This window comes from Lissotriton vulgaris, chromosome 8 (assembly GCF_964263255.1).
Source record: "Lissotriton vulgaris chromosome 8, aLisVul1.2, whole genome shotgun sequence".
Lineage (NCBI taxonomy): Eukaryota > Metazoa > Chordata > Amphibia > Caudata > Salamandridae > Lissotriton > Lissotriton vulgaris.
Window position 1 is genome coordinate 250964027 of NC_141696.1, and position 23400 is coordinate 250987426.

At 45.0% G+C, this 23400-nt stretch overlaps 1 protein-coding gene across 2 annotated transcripts in view; it reads right to left on the reverse strand.

Moving 5' to 3' along the window:
* JAM2 (junctional adhesion molecule 2) overlaps positions 1-23400 on the reverse strand; it is a 326071-nt gene that overhangs the window by 85244 nt on the left and 217427 nt on the right. For both annotated transcript variants that reach the window (XM_086934037.1, XM_086934036.1), the window contains exon 4: positions 6348-6491. In XM_086934037.1, coding sequence (XP_086790163.1) covers positions 6348-6491 — 144 coding nt within the window. The remainder of the gene's footprint in view (positions 1-6347; positions 6492-23400) is intronic.

The window sequence follows — 23400 nt, forward strand, 5'->3', positions numbered from 1 at the left end:
GGAAAATATATATTCTGTAACCACTATCTGTATTGTATTCTCTGGGGTTACTGGTGTGATTAGCGGGCAGTAGTTTGCAAAGATGCCTATGTGGGGCCGTCCTTCACAGAATAAAGATCTTCTGGTATCTCATTTCGTAGTATCCTGCAATTTGTTAGGAATCTATATGAAAAACGACACCACTGTATATTTTGTTGTCCAAATTTTACTTGGCGAGATGTTGTAGAAGTCCTTCCTCAAATAGTCTCTAAGTTAATTAGTCTTTATCAGGCTTAATATGTCCTATCGCCGACCACACAGAATCTGTTTGTAATGTAATGTAATGGCTTGCGGTGTATAGAAAAATTGATTTCTTCTCAATATATTTTTCTGATGCAAGCTGCGGCTCGATCTCTCGTATCGCGCCGCTCGTTGTGTTACCTTCTTCATCCGTCCACTATGGATCTTTTAGGCAACTCTTGAGTAGCCTAAAATCTGGTTCATCTAGTGATCTTCCCATTTCTGTACTAAAGCAGCTTGAGCTCCCTTCACTTATGATAATCATGGAACTCCTAAATGTTTCCCTACAAGAAGCAATAGTCCCGCCTAAATGGAAGCATGCTATGGTTCTTCCACTTCTAAAGAAGGCTAATGATGATCCTTCTCAACCTTCTAATTTTAGGCCAATTTCACTGCTTCCGGCCTTTTCAAAAGTTCTGGAAAGGCATGTTAACTCGCAGTTGTCCCACTTCATTGAATCCCAAAATCTCCTACACCTTTCACAATCTGGATTTAGAGCAGGTTTCTCTATGGAAACAACTCTTCTAGGAGTTACCAAAATACTTCGACACCATTCGGATAATGGGGACACGACTGCCCTCATTTTACTTGATCTGAGCGCCGCATTTGACACGGTGTCACACACCGTGGTATTGAAAGTTTTGCAATCTCTGGGCATTGACGGCCCTGCACTTAAATGGCTTGCCTCCTTTTTGGTCAACCGTACGTTCCAGGTCTTTTCTTCTATCGCCAACTCCAAAACCCACTCATCCTTGTATGTAGTACCCCAAGGCTCAGCTTTAAGCCCTCTGTTATTTAACATGTACGTTAGACCTTTGGCGATAACTGTTGAAGAGGCAGGACTGTCTTTATTTTCCTATGCAGATGATACTCAGATAATTTTTTCCCTCTCTACAGTGCAAGAATCGGAGTCCTCTACTCTTCTACCTGGTTTAACTAAAATTGCATCCTGGATGCAAATGAACTTGATAAAAGGAAACGGCAAAAAAACGGAAGTCCTGTTTTTAGGGAAAAGAAAAGATCTCTGGAGTCCCCAACACTGGCAGGCAGAAATGGGCGCTCCATCCCAGCCGACTCATCAAGTCCGCAATCTAGGCTTCATCATTAATGATCAGCTGTCAATGAAACAGCAAGTCGTTAAGGTGGCCTCGATTTGCTTTACCATCCTTAAATGGCTTAAGAAGATTCTCTGAATGCTGCCCTGTAGTCCGTAGTCCAGGCCTTTGTTACTTACAGGCTGGACTACAGTAAGATTTTGTATCTGGATGTTAAAGACGTCACACAAAAATTGCAGGTGGTGCAGAATGTAGCTGCCACACTGCTCTGTCAGGTTCCTAGGTTTTCTTCTATCTCGGGTTTTTCACATGATCTTCATTGGCTCAGAGTAGAGAATCGCATTAAATTCAAAGACTTGAACTGCATGTTTAAGATCAAATCTGCCCCTCAATATCTTCAATCCTTAGTTCATCCTTACATACCAGCGCTCTCTCCGTTCTATGTCTCAAGTGAAATTTTCGGTTCTCAGAATCAGACTGTTGCGCATGGGTGGTCTGTCTTTTGCCTACCTAGGTCCCTCCCTGTGGAACTCCGTTCCCGTGTCTTTATGAAATGAAACAGTCTATGGGAATTTTCGTAGCGATCTGAAAATGTGGCTGTTTAATCAGTCATCCCCTGTTTCTCCCTTTCCTTTCAGGGTGGCGCCGGGAAACCCTTTGAGGTAGCTGTGCACCATATAAGTTCAAATAACATAGCAACATAACATAACATAGATTTTGGTGTCAAATAAGTACTTCATGTTGCTTACCTCATGCATTATCGTTATTAATTTTTAACATCATTAGATCAGTGCAATACTCTCCTAAGTAGGACTATGCTCAAGCAAAAAATAATGTAGTTTAAAAGAGCAATGTATGTGATAAGATTGATAACTATGAACTTACTAAATATTACTACAAGTCATTAATATGTACTCTAGTTCATCAAGTTCTAAATCCGACATAAAGAAGAAATCATTATTTCTTTCCTTTTATTTTGATGAGGCAGGAAAGAAGGAAAGTGAAGTCCATGATATAATGCAATGCAGTTTGAATTTTCACTGGTTTATTAGTATATTTGTAATAATTGTCTCTAGAGGGTAAAGTGGATAGCTGTATTAACCAAAAGATACTTAACTCACTTGTGTCTTTCTACTTAATAAGGATAATTTTTTTCCTGTCACAGCTACTGCAATAATTCATGCATTTATTTCCCTGAATTGTGTAGGTTTTCGTGACTATATAACTCCTTATCTAAGTTGAAAGAGCAATCCAGTTTTCATGTTAATCCTCACAAAAACGTCACTCGAAAATTGGTCCACAACAGGCAACTTAGTAGACTTCTTTTAAGGCACAAACTTCTAAAGATGAGTAAGAGGGAGGATTCCTTTGTATTGTCTGATCTGACACATGAAAAGTGCGAGCAATTGATAAAGGAGGCTCTACTCTCTCAGTTTTGCTTGCTGCAAGTAATTTAATACATCTTCATTCTTGGATGAAATCTAAGATTTTTTTGTAGGTTAGAAACATGTGCCAGGATGACATTGAAGGACCACTTATGGTCCAAAGCCAACAATATTATTCCACCCATACACTGAAAGTGCTTTCACCAGGGGCATGAATCTCCTCATAGATGCAAAAAGGAAACAATGGACATGACTTCTTGTCGTTTAAGTGATCAGCTGGCTTACAAATGCTTTCAGTATGTGTCCCAATCTGTCCATCCATTCATTAAAATGTTCTAGAGGTACAGACAAAAAAGTATTTATTTACGTTACTTACCAAAAGCCGTTATTCAAAATTGTGTCTGCATCAGAGGTTCAGGTGAGAGACTCAAACTTTAAGTTATTTTATTTCCATTTTCAAGCCTCCAGAGGTGTATTTATTCAGTGTTCGTAATGATATTTTTTTAAAGATTAAGATCTATCAAGCAGTGCCAGGTCCTATGCCCCCATCTATTTGAAAGGGATGTAATTTACTACACTTGAAAGAGAAGACATAGCAAAGGAGAAACAATCCCATTAAATGCTGTTAAGACTCACTTTGATATTGGATATTTTCTTAAATGTACTTTGCTTGTATACCAGCCAGTACTAGATATCTGGGAATTATCACCCATGATTGTATTTACATTCAAATCACTAGCCTTGCCTGCGTCTGGAAGTTAGTGACCCTTCCTTATTTAATTTGTCCTGGTTCTTTACTTTTAATGAAATCTACCTCCACCAGTGCTCAAATGGCTATGGTGGATAATGTAGACATGCAACTTCAAATGGGCAAAATAAAGCAAAACATTTTATTAGGATTACAAGTGCGACTAAGCTTCACAGATTCTGTATGAATTTTGGGTACAACTACAGTGTCTGTGAGCACCTGAATAAGTATTTTCATTCCCCCATTTCGCTTGCAAAGAGGACTCACCAGAACAACTCTCAGTCTAGCTCTTAGACTCCACTCCAATGCTTTGTGATCTCTGTTGATTTAAAATCAAAGAATTGCTGGGTAGCCTTGGCCAATAATGTCCCAGTGGTGGAAGGCAAGATGATACTCCCCCGTGCAAAATATGATTAGGGGGCCCTTATCCTCATGTATTTCATAGATATTCATTGACCTTGTGTTGAATGGGTGCCCTCTGAAGTGTTTGGGGCTCGTTGCTCGACAGGGGCTTGCATTATTCCCTTGCGGTGCCTTTACACCTTATGATTTTGTTTGCAACGGTTGCAGTATGATAATGAAGGGAGGAAGTATGGAAACAATTGGTTAAGGTGCCAGAATCCTTCTAGTCTCTGATCCAAGACGTGCTGACAAACCCACAATTGTACTAGCTCATCTGTCATTCAGACCTTTCCACACCTGCATTCAGTTTGGCAGGTAATGCAGCAGGACCTTCAACAGGGTATCTTGGCCGGCTGGGGCCGCATCTTAACAGCACAGACTTGCAATTTCAGGAGAGGATTTCTTCAAAACTGGACCGTTGTATCATGATGTATGAGCAGTGGCGGTTTTACCATGGGGGCGTTTGGGCGCCGCCCCCCCTGTTTTCTCGCCGTGCGAGAAGAAGGCAGAAACAAATGGTAGTTATTTATTTATAACTACCATTTGTTTCTGCCTGCCCTTCTCGCACGGCGAGAACGCAGTCAGCAAACTTACTTCCTGTTTACGAGTCGAGCCTCAGCCAGGGCACGGGGGAGTGGCTTGGGGGAGTGGCTTGCCCACTGTTGTGAATACGGACTGTTTGGACAGCCTGAGAGGCAGTCCAAACAGACAGTATTAGCAACAGTGGGCAAGCCGCTCCCCCAAGCCTCCTCCCACTCTCCGTTCTGCAGCATGCAGACCAGGAGACATGACGTATTTAGGGCAGCCGGCCGAACCAATCAGCGCCGGCTGCCATGGAGGGGAGGGAGGCTGCCTGCAGCCTTCAGTGACGACACTGGTGACGAGGGATTCAAAAAAATCCAGGATGGCGCGCGGGAGTCTGCAGTCTCGGCCCTCGGGACAGGACTCGACTCGAGAGCCAGAGCGGGAAGCCAAGCCAAGCCAAGGTAAGTTTTTTTTACTTGTATTTTTATTATTATGAGGCAGTCAGTCTTTATATTTCAATTGTGCGTTTTATAATACTCGAAGCACTAGGTCTGAATGACGGGTGATTTCCATGGGGCGGATATCGGCGCTTAGTGTCCGAGACTGCTGATGTACAAACCGGGGTTTGACTGTTCTATGTGGGGCCAAGCAAAGAGCCTGGCTGCCGGAGACAGATAAAGTTCTCGGCTCGGGGTATCAATGTGGACACCCTGACTGTTGTAACACAAGGAATCCAATTATTTGTGATTCTGTGAATGGAAACATACTTCGTGGTGGTCGTTAAATAATAATGGTGTCAAAAGCCACGGGTTGAAAGAAAATGGACCAGCTGCCCTTTTTCCCCAACGAAGCGGGAATGTTTTGGAGCGGACAATAGCATATCTCTCAATTGCAGTACAGGAGAGAGAGAGATGGAGGCACACGCGCTCGCACCATGTTGTTGGATTAATAGAGCCCCGTTATGTCTTCATATAAACCCCTTATACTTCTATTTTGTTGTCTCTATACAACAAAGCCAGCACACACTGCCAGTTTCGCTGTCCACCATTTAGCCTCGCCAGCCATCACAGTACGCACGTTCACACAATCGCCCCACCACTTTCAAATGTCACCAGCCGCGACTGTGTATGAGCCTGCTAACCACCTGTGCCCTGAGGGAAATATCTTTATGAGAGATCTAATACAGGACAAAGTTTCTTTTGGTCTTCATGCCATTCCTCTTTGGAATGTTCTTTTGTACATTTGGGGATTATGGTCTTTTACATAATTTAAGGAGGGAATTAAAAGGTTTCTCTGTAGTCCTTCTTGTCTTATAAATTCATCTTCCTTTGTCACTAGTGCCAGGCTACGTTAGGGATCTGCATGATCACATCCTAGGAGAGAAGAAGTGGCCAATCAAGAAAACATACTCATTCATTCTTGTACCCAGAACTGCGTGCAACACAGAATAGAGTAAAAAGACTTATACAAGTGATGGCAGTTTGGAGAGGTGCAACCTCCCCTTCTCCGAATCCACAGTTGATATGTCAAGTGTCTATCGGAGGAGATGACTACATGGAAGATGGATGCAAAACACAGGAGACATTGTGTGGCTGACCTATGCTACTGGGTCTATTGTGTCCCCACCTGCTGTCGGGTTAGAAACGTTAACTACAGAAACAACAACGGAGAAACCCAGAGGACAGCCGGGCAGTCCAACACAAGAAGTAACTTTTTTGTCTAGTTAGAGTCAGTTGGCCAGTGTCTGTGCTCATAATGATCAGTTAGAGCTAAGAGACTGTAAGGGCAAGTGGTAATAAGAGATGGACATGACAATCTGCAGGGACCTGACGACATGGAATTGCTGAACTGTGGCATGCAGCTGTTTTGCCATGGTGCTCATAGAGACTGGATTTCCCCTCGCCTTCCAAGGACCATCTTTGTTACAAATATGGAAAAGGTGAAATGTTTTACCGAGCACTGTCAAATCAACCTCCACTTCTTCCACGTAGCCTGCCGCTGTGGTAACTTCACATCGATACATTGCGGAATCTTTCCTGGTTACATTTTTTATTCTGATGCTTGAGTCAAACATTTCAGCACGGCCTTTTAGCGAACCTTTAAAAAAGAACATAATAAATATGTTTATTTTTTTAATTTCTCACATGTCGCATTGCAGCACAAAATTCACTCCATTGATTTATACACTAAAAGGTGATGCACCAGCAGAGCCATCTCAGTTTGCTAGAATTGTTCATGGTACTCTACACATTTTTACATGATTGAGTTATCCTTAAAGTTTAGGGGGAAAGTAGATCAAAGTGACAAATAGTCACAAACTATTCTTGTCTAAAGCTGGCACTTACAGACGTTTTCTTCCTTCCCTGAGCTTCCCTCTAGCACGACCCATTGGCTCACCAGTCCTCCTTCAGACACAAGCTTTCCACAGTACAGATTGCTTCTGGGTCAATGTTCCACTCCTCGACAACTCCATTTTGGGGACCCCCTACCTTGTTCTAAGACTCTTGGGGGGGAAGGAGGGGATGGGAGGAGGAGCAGAGCAGCGTCCATAACACATACTGATCATAACACTTTAGTGGAACACACCCCCTTACCAAAAATATGCTCCATACGAGGGGGTTTGAAACAAAATACTGTTCTGTTTAAGGCAACACCCACTGGAACCAAAAAGATCACAGACACTGCCTCCACGGATGACGCATCAATGCAATTTTCCCTGGTGGGACAAGGAACAAATCTTGGGGAACCTATGAGGCTTCTCCTGTGAGGGCCGTTCTAGGCCCTCCCCTGTATAACCTAAGTTCTGGGGCCTGTATAGTGGGCAGTTCTATGGTGACTTTGAGAACAAGATAACAGATTCGATTCTTAAGGCTCATGTAACACTTTCTGCCCCAGATCAGACACCAAAAAAACAAGCTACAAATTCCAACTAGGGCTTTCTCTCAAACCACTTTCCTCTATATATAACACAACCGAACATTACTACAACAGTTGCCATCGAAGAACAATGTTTCTATAAGTATGCACTTTATGGACACAAAGACTTTATTTCCATTCAGTCTAAACACTGATTGTCTTGGGTGAAACAGAGCCCACAGATTATGACCCTTGCATTAGCTGTTAGTGAAGATTGCGTCTGCATGTAGGTGCAGAGGTGGGAGAAGTCTGAGATCATGCATCTATAAACGGTCAAAATGTCTTCATGCTGGAAATTCTCCACCAAAAGTAAAAAAGGTAACTCTAATTAAAAAGGAAATTATAGGTTACGTAGTCATAACTGCACTGCGTTAGAAAAACCACCCGTAGTCCTATCCTTGGGAGAAGTACGCTATTTTGAGAATTATAAATTGTTAATTGGCAAAGTGCATTGTGCTTCAAAATATAAGCACATAACTTTATTCACAAATATAATATGCTTTAGATTACTATGAGATATTGTCATAAACTCATTTGTTAAATATCACATGTGGTACACGAACATATGATGCACACACAACACCGAATGATTTTCGCTCTTTTCTAAAGCTTTCCCATCTTCCCCTCCAGCTTCACCATGTTATCTGTCAGCAACTTTATAATTTCAAATGATGTTGCCTTGGATGTGCCTATAATAATGTTAGACACTTTTTAAAATAACCTTCCATGTCAAAAGAAGAATCAGATGATAATTCCCATTTATACTAAACCTGGTCAGTATATGGTTTGACAGTTTATCAAGGTACTAGGCAGACACAAGGTCTGCCCTGATAATCATAAAATAAAAATAAGTGAGAGCTATCTGGTGGTGAGAAGAAATAATATCCTCTGTTGCAAGCTTGAAAGTGATGCCACAACTACATCAGTTCTAGCACAAACTAATAACTTACCTGCAGCCCTATACCTTATCCAGATTGTAACCGAAGAATCCAAATAACAGGCAGAAGGTGGCTCACTAGTGCAGCTCCTGGTCCTGTTGCTGGATACAGTTGCTGTACACCTATGATCCGCCACACCTGACCAGGTAGTGCTCCTACTACTTACGGGATGCCACAGCTGGCTGCGTGTATCTGCACCAACCAGACCTTTGGCGTGACTGGTGGACAGCGGTCCTTGCAAGTTAGGCTGCGCGCTATCAGTGCCGGCGCCCTGTGGCTCTCCGCATCGGGACAATGCATCACAACATTATTTGGTCACTGGAGCACTGTCCTGCTCCTACTGGGTGTCTGAGTGATACCCCAGCCTCTAGGGTGTGGCTGTTCTCGCTGGCCCACAGCTACTCCCCTGCTATTTCTGTGATATTTGATATGGTCCACCTCTATAGAGGACTTTGGAGTGCTTGCCAAGACCTTGGTAGACCCCCTGCACAGCTATTTTGTATCCATACTGGGCACCACGGCAGAGACCATCTACAGTCGGCATTTTAAATTTGGACTGTTGAGCAAGTATTATTTGGTCCTCCCCCTCTTTCTTAATCTCACTTACTCTATGTGGCTGGATCCTCTTTACTGCTTCCCTCTGAGAGATGCTGACTGCAGGCTCCTGGTAGTTTGATCCTTTTCTTGGGTGCTGGAAGCTGACAAAACCTTTGCGACTCAACCTGCCCATGGCCCTCATGTCTTCAGGTAAGGCGGTCCGACAACTGACTTTTGCTGAGGCTACATAAACAAAAAGGTAACGCCTGCAGCTTCAATAAGTGCAATGTCAGGAGTAACCTTGCACTCCATGGTGATTGAATTGAAAGCCATTTAAGCCTAGATAGCCACTGTGGAACATTCCATGGACAAGACGAATAAGGAACTTAAATCTCTGAAAGGAGATCTGTCCTAGCTGGGACAACAGTTGGATTCCACAGATCACAGAATACACTATCTGGATCTAAGAGTGATGGAAACCATGACATGGAGTACTGAGCTGTGGAACACCCAGAAGAAACTTACCAACTGAGAGGACAGCAATTGCAGGAATAATATTAATATTTTCGGTGTCCCAGAAACAGAAGACACATAATATGTTTCACTGTACCGCCAAACTTTCATCCTGAGGCTGCTGGGTCTGTCCTTTCAGCCACTTCTGGAATTTGAGTATGCCCATCAGACTACAGCGCACCCTATGACTACCTGAGAAGCACCTCGCCCGATAATTGCTTGTCTCCTTCGACACCAGTAGGTGAGGGTAACCCTCCCTGAACTTAAGAAATACAGTCCCTGGCAGTTTCACAGCAGCACAATTACTTTTTAGACAGATTTCACCTATGAGAGACATTATTCAGAAGAAATTCCTGGCCCTACTCCTGGCACTTAAAAAACTCAACCTACACTACTACTGCAGGAACTAGCGATTGTGCTGGTCACCATCAATGATAAGACAAAAGAGTTCTACGAACCGCAAGAACTTGAGCTCTGGTGTTGGAGAATGATAAGGCATGACACCAGTATATGGATACTACCCCATCTGAGTCCAGTGTATACCAAGCTACCCCCAGACCCCCCACCCTGGAGCTTTTCAATAGGAGAGAAGACTGACAGAGAACACAGGCAGAGGAGTAGGCCCCAGGAAGGGATAGATCAAGGTCCCCTCATAAGCTGTAAATGACAATTGGCCCTGCGGCCCTCATTCTTTTTGTATTCTTTTTCCCTGCATAGGATTCTCCAGCTTTCTTCCCCACCCTTGTTCGGAGGTTCTACATTGCACAATATCTAACAGTGAATATGGCAATTTGAACTGTTAATGTCATCGATATAACCCACTACATCAAACGCAAAAAGATGCTAACCTTTTTGGGTTCCAAGAAGTCCGATATCATTCTTATGCCGCAAACGTATCTCAATGCAGCAGAATCTGTTAATCCTTTCAGTGCGGGCATCAGCCAATAGCTGATGCCCGCACTACCTCTCCAGTGCGCCCTACGCCCATTAGAAGACACTGGGGAGGAGTCCCTGGGGATTTTGCTCCTAAGGAAACCTCCCAAGTTTTTAGGGAGGCATTGCTGGAAAGGAGAGAGTCTCCCCTTCCTAGCAATGCCTTTCTCAAAATATTCCCTGCTCGTGAATCAGGGATGCACAGCGATCCACCACCAGGATCCACTAGACGCCAGGAAGTGGTGTGATTTTAGGGATTGCACCCCCCTGGACATTGGGCAACCCCGATTGTGGCTCAGTTAGAAAAATGTTCCTCTAGGTGGCGTGATTGCGCCCCTATGGGAAAAAACCATAGCAGCTACAGATTTCTTTGTTTTGGGGTTTGCCCCCTACCTGTGGTATATGGTCCAACCTCATGAGGGGCCTTTTATTTGAATGATATGTTTCTTTTTACCCGGGGTTAGATTGCGTCCCCATGGTGAGCACAATCAGGCCCACAGTGGAAAATAAAATGGATGACATATATTCATGTATTTTGGGGGTGGTCGGCCTCCATGAGACATGGGCCAAACCACCATCCCAGTGCATTAAAAAAAAGATAATTCTAAATGTATGTTACCCTTGTGGAGGCGTGCTTGTACCCCCATGAAAGGGACAACAAAATGGCACTCATGCATTCTGTGGGTCACCCAAGAGGAGAAAAAATTGTCCTTATCTACTGGACCACCAGGGAGTTTGTGGGTCCACATAATGGGCATGTTATTAGTGTTTATTTCCCTGATATTTTACAAAAAATATTGCCTCCACAAATGCATACGGTTTTCTCCACTGTGCCAAACACCTACACTGCTTGTCTTTAGTAACTAAATATGTACCAGACATACATAGAGTTAGCCAAGTGTTTGAGTGACTTTTTTAAAGCATACCGACGCAAAGTCCTTGTTGTGATTTTATAAAGCAAAGCAATAGCTATTTGTGTTTTGAAAAAAAAAAAAAAAGGAAATGCTGTGCACTGCATGTTATAGAGGGATGTATGACGGTACCACGCGTACTTTTACAACGCGTACCGTTACCACACTACTTTTACCACGCAAGTCGTTACAACGACTTGCCTGGAGGGGCGCTGGATAGTAAATTATTTAATTTACTATTCCAACTCAAGTCCCCGTGGACTCTAGGGAAAGGAGTTGGATAGTAAATTAAAGTATTTACTATCCTGGAGCGCCCCCCAGCGCATTTCGTTGTAACGACCTGCGTGGTAAAAGTAGCGTGCTAACGGTACCGCGTTGTAAAAAATGCGTGGTAACCGTTGCATACCGTTATAGAGACATTCCGTGGGTGGTCCATGGGTGGTCACGTGCATCCAGCCTTGGTTTTTGACGCAAACCCAAATATAAAAGATTTTTAAGCATGGACACATGGAAATACCTGGTGCCCATCTGACACTGGCGTAAAAAGGAAAAATTACTTTTTCTTTGAGGAGAAAGCCTCAAATGGTAGTATTTAATGCATGAAGAGGACACTTCCTGCACAAAACTACCATGGCCATAACTCAAGCACCCTTGCACTACCGCACAAAGATGTCTGTTTTAGCTCAAAGCAGCGCGCAGTGCATCAGCGACATGGTAGAGGATATTTGAAAATGATGTGGTAGAGTTGTGCTCCCTCAAGTGAAGCAGTACAACAACTTTGCTCGCTGTGTTGCACCATTTGTCGCATGAAGTATGTTGTAATATTGCATACATGGTATCTTGAAGTAATACTTTGTTTTTTTTAGTATCTATGTCAAAAGCTGCAGCAGCATCGAGAAGCTAAGTGCTTTAATACTGTTTGTCCTTTACAATTTGTCACATACATCTCAGACACACACACCCACCTACCAGTTAAGAACTATACTTTTGCCTTCTATGTTGGACCAAGTGTTTTTGAAGGAAGATTTAGACAAGTTTAGGACAGTCAGTAGAAATGGCGTCTTTGTGGATGACTGCTGCCATAAGTAGAGTTATGGACTACAGCTGTGAGGCAGAATCTGAGGGAGAAGAAAATGCAGCAAAACCTGAAAGCGATTTTTCACTCGGTAGAGGTCCATCCACTGACTCGTCTTCCAGTGATGGTAAGTAAAATGTTCACGGAAGTCTTAATGTTCCTTTGTAAGCACTATCTGTGCAGTGGTGAGACAGTAGCAAGGTAGACCAGCCCAGAGATCTGCCATGTGAGGAGGCAAGCACAAAGTGCTCTCTTGGCAGCCCCCTAATTTAGTGCAGTCTCCTTTTCCACATTCACTACAGATGTTGGATGTCAAGTCGATACTGCAAATTATTGCCTATCAACTATTTCCATGTGTTTTTTGATGTTGACTTCCTTGTGCTGCAAAGTTTCTGAGGAAGCATGGAGGCAAACTTGGACTTCATTCTAGAGCACACCTCCACTTGGGGAGCTGAAGAAATTTCTTGTCACAAATGGGGGTAGTGCACAAACCAAAATACAGTACTACTGGTCCACTCACACGGTTTGGGTAACACATAACTTTGCACCAGTCATGAGCAGAGATCTGTGTTTGCTACTGCGGTGCATTGCCCCAGGACCATCCTCGCAGGGGACTCCCATTGACCTTAGTTTAATCAGTTCCTGTCATGGGCACTAGGCCTAGCCACACAAGTGAGGCAGAGGTTTTATCTGGACAAGTAAGGTAATGCTAGGTGGTAGGAATATTGTGAATTGGTGCTGATTCTGGAAGGCTCCATCACAAAACTTTAAGAAATTTTAGTGAAAATGTGAGGTTTGTAGGGCATTCTATGTAGGAAAACCTCATGGAATACATGCAAGGGGAGCACCTTGCAACACCCTGGGTATTTACTTTTCACAAATGTGCATGGTTGGTAGGTTTCCATGGATGGTAGCCAAACATGGCCCCAAATACCGCAGCTACACCTTCCTGATCTCTCCACATATCGCTTTAGGGTCTTTTGCGTTGAGGTCTCTTGGCCCACTCACACAACTGGGGTATACCTCTTATCGGAAGACATGTGGGAACATGTGGGAACTTCAGAGGGTTGGAAATGTGTGGCTCCCCCGCAAATACGAACACGTTTGTCACAGAAACGTTCGGAAAATGTTAGTTTTTTTGGTCAAAATTTGAGGGTTTGCAAGGGCCTCTACCTAATGAGAACGACACAACGCATGCACCCTTAGACTATCCAAGCTTTTTAGTTTTCAAAAATATGCCGGTTTGCAAGTTTTCTCTAAGTGCTGGTTGCGCTAGGGCCCAAAATCCCCAGCTGCCACATTGCAAAAAAGAGTCCGTTTTCAGTGGAAAAATAAGATGTGTCCATGTTGTGTTTTGGGTCTTTTTCTATCACAGGCACTAGGTCTACCCACACAAGTAAAGTACTATTTTTATTGTGTGGCTTGGGGGAATTCTAGGAAATTTGTAGCTCCACACAGATTCCAGAAGCATACCTCATAGAAATGTGAGGAAAATTAGTTTTATAGTCAAACATGTGGGTAAAAATACCTGTTGGGGACCACACTTGTCACACAGCCCTGGACTCCCCTGGTCGTCTAGAATTCATAAATGTGCAAGTTTTAGAGGTTTCCCTTGATGCTGGCTGAGCTAGGGCCCACAATACACAATTCAGTATGTAGTGCAAAAAATGAGATTTGTCCATGTTGTGTTTTGGTCCTTCTCCTGTAATGGGTGCTAGGCCTACCACACAAGCGAGGTATGATATGTATTAGGAGATGTGGTAACACCGAATAGTAGAATATGTGTTATTATCAAGTGGATTTCTCTGTATTTGTGCCTTCCAAATGTAAGCTAGTTTGTATGACAGAAGACATTTTGCAAAATACCCTTTGAATCCGATGCTAGTATGAAACCCACCAATTTGGAGCTGTAAAAACAGCCACTGCTCCTAAACTCCATTTGAGAATTATATAGGTTTATTTGATAATCATTTTTCACTCTTTATATTATACCATATGGATAGCTACTTACTTGATACACAATGAAAAACCACTGTAAGGTGCAGCTCGAGATTTCTACTCTCTACTGGTGTGCCTCCATTCAGCCTCTTCAGGATATTGTGGCAAGGATTAGCACCTTTTGCGGCACAAATATAGAAATTGTGCAGCATTTTTGCGCACTTTATTCTGCTGTTCTTTCAGCACCAAACACAGAGATCTTATTTTTCGGTCCCACCATGTACTCCGTAGGCAGCAGGCTCAACTTCATAAAAATAAATGCCCTCCTTGGCCTGCCACGTGCCTCTGTGGATGGCGGGTACTAAAACTTCATAAAAATGAATGCCCGTCTCGGCATCAATATTTTTGTGGGATACTTTCTTCGGTTCTACCTATCTTCTCCATATTTCTGTTAATGGTGCTCACTTGAAGTGTCCACCAACTCCAACATATCCTGAGATGAGAATCGACCATATTATGCGCATGCCAATAACCACCCATTACTTGTCCTTGGTTATGCAGGCCATTGTGGCAGCTCAGTATAAGGAACTGTGTAGTTCTGGCAAACTTTCCTGGCAGTAAGTATCAGATCAGCACACCTGCACCTTAAACACAGTCTCAAAATCTGATAATACAGCAACATCTTAGCTTAAGTTACATATCTGCCAGCCACAAATGGACCTGCCCAGGATTTGTGGCTGTAATCCAAGCATCCCTCTTGGGCACGTGCAGGATGGGTTACCTTAAAGCAGAGGTCTTCAAACTTTTGTAGGTTGAGCCCCCCAGCTGAATTTTTTTTAGATGTTGGGCCCCCCATCACCTGACCGAAATTTCTGGAATTGACCGCCACGAGCACATTCCGTACAGGGGTGAGTGAGGTGTCCATATGAATTTGGGTGTGCATGTTCGTGCAGAGTGGGACGAATGAATGTATGGTTAGTGGTGGGCTTATTGGAGTGAGATTGCAGATGGAGCAGTGAGGGGGACAGGTGACTGAAGTGTCACGAGTGCAGGTTGAGTAGTGTGCTCTTGTGACTGCGGGGTGAGGTACAGGGTGAACAGCGCAAGTGCATTGTGAGTGCAGAGTGATCACTGTGAGTGGAGGGTAAGTGGGTGAATGATGTGAGTGCATGGTGATCAGTGTGAGTGCAGGGTGAGTGGGTGAATGGTGTGAGTGCATGGTGATCAGTGTGAGCGCACTGTGATCGCTGTGAGTGCAGAGTGATCACTGTGAGTGGATGGTAAGTGGGTGAATGGTGTGAGTGCATCGGGATCAGTGTGAGTGCTGGGTGAAGGTGAAAGTGAAGGGTGAGAATGAGGAGGGAGTGGTCTGAATGCAGGGTGCATTCCCAGACACTTGAAGTAACTCAACATGTTATTGACGGCAGCGTAAGGTTTCAAATGTTTTAAACCATTGCTAATATGGCATTAACCAGGGATCAGCGTGGAGGAAATAAATAATGTGCTGATCCCTCAACAAACTTCCAGTCTTATGATTAGGGTTGCCAGCTCATTATTTTGTTGACACAGATGGTATAAAAATAAGCAGTCACCTAAAGCTGTATTTTCAGCACTTGTCTGTGCAGACTTTGAACAGCAAATATAACTAGAAAGAACTTTTAATTGTTTTCTAAAGCTGCATGAATGATCTATGACTGATAATAAAAGGGAACAAAGACAGAAAAGTCACATTACAAATGAATACATACTTCTTATTCATAACCATATTTAGAAATTTGCAGGCTGTTTAAATAACACATGGCTGTCTTGCATTTTGCGCGCCTGCCTGTGCAATTTTAAAAGAAACTTTCAGGGACGTTTTAAGGATTTTGGGGCCTGTGGGCCAAATGTGTTTTCAGGGTCCCTGTTCGGACCAGCTTTGATTTTATGATCCAGTCTCCGCTCTTTCATGCCTTCTTTGGTCAAATACTAAATGTGTGTACATTGGATATTCAGGGATAGTGATGTGTGTTTTCAGTATGTAACACAACATCAGTTCAATAATATTACTGCAAATAATCTGTCACACCCTTCCATTTCTCATATGTGAGGCCATGTATTGATCTAAAATAAACTTTTTACATGGATGTTGCATGACGCATAAACATTTTGTCTGCAAAATGTCTGTAATAGACTCTTACACATTAAAAATGAATGATAAAAACACGCTATTTACAACATACAGCAGTAGCCACCTAAACAAATGTGGGCAACAGCATGGATGTATGTATTTATTTATTTGTTTGTTGTCACAATTTAGGAAATGATTATCTGCCTCTTATTTCCTAGTTCTGTTATTTTTGGATTTTGATATCCAGGATTGCACTTTTAACCGAAACTACCAATTTGCAAATATTTGATGTTCTCTTCCAACCAATAAAGGTGTTCACATTACTTTTCGGGGATATGTACAGCTTTTTTAAATTTATCTTACATGAGCGTAGCTCCCAGTGGTGTAGCAGCTGCATTGGTAGCATTGGTCTATGAACCTCTGTTAAATCGGCTTGCTACTGCACCTCAATTCTACCTTTTGTTAGCTACCCAGCTAATATCACATGCCTATTTCTATTGCTTGCAATTGCGACCATGGAGCACTTGCTGTGCCTCTGTTATCTAACTCTCCCAAGAGGGGGTTAATTTAGAGCTGAAATGCTTCAGCTGCAGTGGGAGGCAAGGGGTCTCCTCTGCTAAAACCGAAAGCGTGTCTGTTTGTTTGCTTTCGGTTTTAGCAGAGGAGACTCCTTGCCTCCCACTGCAGCTGAGCATGTCAGCTCTATGAATTAACCCCCTCCTGGGAGAGTTAACTAGACAAAAGAACGGGCACGTAGTGCCCCATCGATTTCCCCTCCCTCCCCCCTACGACCATACCGGAGTTATCCACGAAGAGTTGCGATGGATGCAGGGAACAAAGGGATTAGAGAGCGACCCACAGTTTGAAGAACTCTGCCTTAAAGCAAGAGAAACACCTGCCCCAACTCCTGAGCCTAGACCACAAAAAGGGGTCCTGAAATAAACACACAGTCACCGGAGCAGATTAAATGCAGGGAAAGTCGGTCACACCAGTGCATCAGATATCAGTATTTTACTATCCTGTCTCACAACCATCTTGTGGCGTTTCTCTATTTCCCTTGTTTTTGAATGTGTTGAATTGTGTAGATGAGGTATGGATATGTGTGATGAGTTTTGGGAACAGTTGAAGGATTGAATGTGTAGTATGAAAGGGAAGTGTAGGATTTGATATATTGGAATATTTTGTTACTGATATCTGATGCACTGGTTAGGTCTCGGCTAGAAGCGAGCGAAGCTCGCTCTCGCCAGAGATCTATTGTTAGCGGCTCAGCTTCCGAGGAGGACAGTCCTGGCCGCGCGCAAGGCGATTTGCGCCGGCCACGCGCACACGAACGCGCTGTCCTCCTTGGAAGCTGAGACGCTAGCTATACCTCCCGCTGCTTGCGCATGCGCCGTGCCCCATGGAAGGTTTCGGGCTTACGCATGCGCCGTGCCCCTTACTGCAGGACCGGCCGCGGCAGACCCGGGGCTGCGGCCGTCCACGGAGCGCGCGAGGACGATGTAAGTGTTTGTTTTCTTTCTTCGGCTCCTCCTCTTGTTTTTGCTAATTGCAATCTGGCTGAGCGGAAACTGTGAAAGCACATTTGAGCAGAAATTTCTGAAATATAGTCCATATTGCTTTTTTTTTTCTTCGTGTTAGACTCTCAACTGCTCTTCTTGCGATTTTAATACAGTTGGCAAGGATTGTGTTGTACATTTATAATGTGCCAGGAGAGTGTGGTCGTCTTTTTCTACTGCAACCGTCCCCTACTAGCTCGGATTCTGTAAATCTAAATCTGGGAAGAATAAGAAATAATTCGTTTTTTGGTCCTTCAAAGGTCATGCTTAAAACATAGCTATTGAGCGCTCTCTCTCTCATATATATCACTTTTGCAATCGCAACTCCAGTGATACGTGAAAGGGATTTTTACTACTGTGCATCTGTTTTTCCAACCCGTAAAAGAATGTTTGCAACCCTTTAAAATTGCGAATAAGAGGGAGCGTAAAAGTGTGGGTGGGGCTCCCATCTCCCATTTATTAGTCAGAAATATATGTATCATTTGTTTGTTGTGATAGCAGTAATGTTTGGAAGCCATTGATCAGTTGCTGACCTTAACTAGTGCCCTCCCACAACATTTCCCGCCAGTTGGGGTTGTGATATATTTCTAAATGGGAAGCTGTTTCTGAATTCCAAAAAGAATCGTACTTCGTACACCTACTGTCTTATGTTTCCTCATAATTTGTAGATTCCGAGCTGTTTATTTGTTTTTTTAGGTACGCTCAAAGAATTTTCAGAGCATAGCTTTCGAGTACTACTACTATTTGAAAAAAATCACTTGTGGTTTTCCCCCTCAGTGGAAAATATGCACATGGAAATGATTTGGAAAGTGCATTTTTGCACATGTATTTATTTTTTTTATCCCTAAAGAAACCTCTTCCAATGTGTGAAATATCATGGTGTTATGCCTGTACCATATTGGAAAGCATTTGGTTTGCCTTTTTAACTGGAATAGTTTTTCTGAGGTTTCAAGGTTGGGCCCTATCTTTACATTTAGAATATCTTCAAATGTAAGAATGGGTGAGTTCGCTGAATTTTACAGGGCTACCACGCCTGCAACAGTCCTAGCCGCTATAAATGTTAAGACAGTGGAAAAACCACACTACTGGCACATTTTCGACTGCTATAAATGCACTCTCTGCTGCGCTTAGCCTAATTATGTGACTCGCACGTGAAATTTGAATCACAAATTGCTTATTTTGCGCACCTATTAGGCTTAGGTGTGCAAAAACCTACGTTAATTGAGCCGGTTTTGTGTGTCGAATGAGCCTCCCCGCCCCTGCAAGGCGAATATTTTTCTGGTTCTACGAGAGTTGCTGCTTGAGCTCAGATTATCCGCCGCGACACTGCTTCCTCTATTTCTATTTTGGTGACCGTCAGCATCACACGTTTTTCTACAATACACGTACACAGAAGGGCCAGGTTGAGTTTCGTGAAGCAATTAAATGCACGTTGGCTTGGTTGTAAAGCACAGCACGGGCATGAATGTTGGATTCTGCTCGGCTAGGTATAGAAGTGGGACAGCACAGTCCGGAGGCTTGCAAGCAGGTGGAGAACGCACCCTGGGGCGTCATGTCCCTCCTGTCTCGGTTTTAATAATGCATCGAAAGATTAGCTGTCGAGCGTGTGGAAAGAGGTAGCAGGTTTCCTTGCGTTTTAATACCCAGGAATGCCCCCGTTCTGCTCGGGGTGGTTCGCATTCAACCAGTGGTTGTTCCCACGGCGCTTTTCATAATTCCTTTGTCTTCCCGCGAGCCTGCGAATGACCTGCCCGGCACTCGGCCTAGAATTCAGCTTGATGAAAGCCCGGTGCGGCACGCAGACGCTGGGTGCCAGCCCGCGGCCCTTGTCGAGCGCGGTGTATTTTTAGGTCTCGGCTAGAAGCGAGTGAAGCTCGCTCTCGCCAGAGATCTATAGTTAGCGGCTCAGCTTCCGAGGAGGACAGTCCTGGCCGCGCGCAAGGCGATTTGAGCCGGCCACGCGCGCGCAAACGCGCTGTCCTCCTCGGAAGCTGAGACGCTAGCTATACCTCCTGCTGCTTGCGCATGCGCCGTGCCCCATGGAAGGTTTCGGGCTTACGCATGCGCCGTGCCCCTTACTGCAGGACCGGCCGCGGCAGACCCGGGGCTGCGGCCGTCCACGGAGCGCGCGAGGACGATGTAAGTGTTTGTTTTCTTTCTTCGGCTCCTCCTCTTGTTTTTCCAATGCGAAGTGTGTAAAGTAGTAGGACCCGCCTGGATGGACCCGGGTCTCCCGGTATGTTTGCAGCGCTGCCCGGCATCAAGCGCTTACTTCGTGGCCCAGCAGGCAAATGACCAGTGATCATAGCGAGTCCCTCTGCTCTCCGTGAAAATGCTGTCTCCGTCCCAGCGCAGCTCTGTCCCAGCGATTGCGTTCCGAGAACCAGGGGCCTTTGTTCCACGTCGCAGCAGGGTACGACAATGCCTCGACCCTGCATCCCTGCCGAAACGGAAACAGCAACTCCTGGGGGACTTGAGCTACAAGGGCATCCCAGGATCTTAGACAGCACACAGTCTGTTAGAGTGGTGTACATTTTTTGTGGCCATTTTATATAGCGGGGTATTGGAGCGCTTTACATGAGCCGCAGTTACATTACACAAGGACACATTCATATATTGGTAAACACAGGGAGATTATTTGGCCAGAATCACAGGATGTTGAGCCGACTCCGAAACTCAAACCTCAAAGTCAACAGCTCTGGCTGTTACTCCACATCCTCGTGTGCAGCCAGGGAGAGAATAAAGCACATATGCCTACTGTGAGTAGTTTCGGTACATTAACAGTTGATGCCTTTATTCCCTTCGTGTAGCCTCGAGGCTCTCCCTTTATTATGATGCCTCACAGCATTCTCGCTTGCTATACCGCTGCCTCGCAGTGACACAGAATAATAATTGGGGCATTCTGTCTTTAAGACATATCAGGACTAATATTAACAAGCGAGAGGAGTTCAGAGTGCCTGTGCAAGCTGTGAGGAGCTTGGGGCACATGAACAGCGAGGACTGCTCCGTGCATCGCAGCGGTGCACAACATGACTCGTAGGTTTGCATTGCGCACAGACGTGCAGTGCAGCATGTGGCCCAACATGTTGCTTGTAGCATACTAAAGATGCCAGAATCAATCCGTCTCAAGTTATTAGAGTTCTCGGGTGCCGGACGTTGTTCTTTATCGATCGACAGATCTTGCTCGGGGTATCCCTTCGATCTCTGTAATGATCGAGCCGGGCTGCTGGAGTTAATAGCTGGTTGTACAGGCACAGGCTTTGGCGCTGTTAGCGCTCAAGCCTCTAATCCTCCAGTAATTAGGATTTCCCGAGCAGGCCCATTTCCAGGAAGGGCTGCGCTTCTAGCGGCTTCACACACTCTAATTACAAGCATTTACAATGCAACGGTCTCGGCATTGCAAAAGTTAGAGCTATTAGCATTGTAAATGACAATGTCATTTATTTATGTTTTAAAAACAAAAACATAAATAAAAATAATGTCATGAGCAATGCCAATAGCTATAACTTTAACAATGCCGAGACCATTGCATTGTAAATGCTTGTTTTTATCATGCCAAGCATCTAACCTCTTAGAAACATGTGTTAAAAATCAATAACATTTTTATATTTTTGTATAAACTGGTGTGACCGACTTTCCCTGCATTTAATCTGCTCCGTCTCAGGAGTTGGGGCCGGTGTTTCTCTTGCTTTAAGGTGTCTTTGTTGTTCCCCTGTAAACCTGTCTCTATTTTAGTCAGAGGACCCCTTTCTTAGTAGCATGTGCAGGATGGGGACAAGTCCGAGGCCTCACTGTGTCACCCCCTCAAAAGAGGCACTGGGTCTTTGTATGGCTGCACATTTTCTCGGCTGACGTTTGGAACTGTAGTCCACATACAAACTGTTCAACAAACCAGGGCAAAATACTTGCACAGTAACCAGCAATCCAGAAGAGAAAGAGAAACAGAACTCAACAATTGGGTTACTCACGGGAGATCATCATTGCACCATGTCTGGAACTCCCAAAATTTTTAAGAGCAAGGAACATACAAAGCTGCTCCAACCCCTCGGAGGGCAATGCACTGCTGTTCAACAGTAGGTGAGATGGGTTGGATGAGTATGGAACATTTAACACATATATAATGCATCATTATTTGGTGAAGCTAAAAGGTATTACCTCCTCGTTAGTCTTCCTCGCCACATGAGTTACATAGTGAGCTTCAGCTCCACACCAGAACCCTCCAAAGCAAAAGTTAGCCTCCCATGCCTCCCATCCCCTCCCAAGATGGCCGACCCATTACTACCTGACCTCTATAAGAGGCGGGCCGGCCCAACCATCAGCCTGTTTTTTTTGTTCTGCGCGTCATTACTCTCCAGATGAGTCTTCAGGTAAGTGGTTCCTGCTGCTGCAGGAACATGGGTCCTTGGTTGGTGGTCCTGCGCTAGCGGACTCTGGGGCTTTTTGGACCTCTCCCCTTCCTTCCCCCGGTCTCTTTTGGGGCTGGTTAGGCTCTGCCTTAGCGAGCCAAGGGTCAATAGGGGGGGCGGGCGGTGTGGTCTGGGACTCTGTTGTTCTACTCCCATTTGCCCTGCGCCTCGCACTGTCTCTGTTATGGCTTTGTCTTATACTCCGCGGTGCTGTGGCTCATGTGCCTGGTTAGCTCAGTTGGGCATCAGGTTTTTGTACTGGGGGCCCTGGGGTTCTTGTCCCTGTTCAGGTGGCTTGGTTTGGGTTGGGGTATGTCTGTTACATGCTCTTTGTTTTTTCCGAGTGCTGTCTGCCCCTCTGCTGCGCGTGGTGTCCCGCCGTGTGTTTCAGCCCTTGCTTTTTTGACCCCCCCCCCCCCCCCCCGGTACTGCTTCATGTACACAGGACATGTGTGCTGTGATGCTTCTCTTGTCCTCGCCACGGGTAGACGCTTATGGGCTTGCTGACTGTCTGTACCCTGTGCGCGTGGCCTGCCGCACTCTGGCTTTTGATTATGGGGCATTGTATTTTTCGATTCCGCGCTGGGAATTCCAGGTGCTGTAGGCTATTGCTACGGGCACCCCACAAGTCTGTTAGAAGGGCGGGTTCCCGCTCTCAGTTGCTTTTGGCTTCGGATCCATTCGATCCATCATTCATGGTTTTGATATGGTCGGAGGCTTTGATGGTAAGCCCGGCGGTTTACCCTGCGTCCCGCGGCTGCGCCTCCATTACATTTGCGGGCCCCTGGTGCACTCACCGTTTCTGTGTGTGCTTCCTATCGGTGGTCCCTGCGCTCTTGGTCCGTTGAGGCTGGCGGGCGGCTGCGGGGCTGTTCCCTGTACTTGCCGTTTGCTTTTCCGGTGCGGCTCTTCTTCCCGTGTATTTCCCGCACTGGGCGGTCCGGGCTTCTAGGGGGCGGGGTGCCGCTTGTCCTCGCCTTTTCTTGCTCTGCCTCCGAGGGGGCGTGGCCACCTCCGTGGCTGTGTGTTCTCCCTCTCGCTTCGTTGAGCACCGTCTCTGCTGTATGCCTCGGGGATCGGTGTGGGCCGTGACTTCCCTCTTTGTTGGCCTTCTCTGTTCGACGGCTGTCCTTGCAGTCTGGGGTATTTTGGGCTCACCACTTCGTTCTCTGG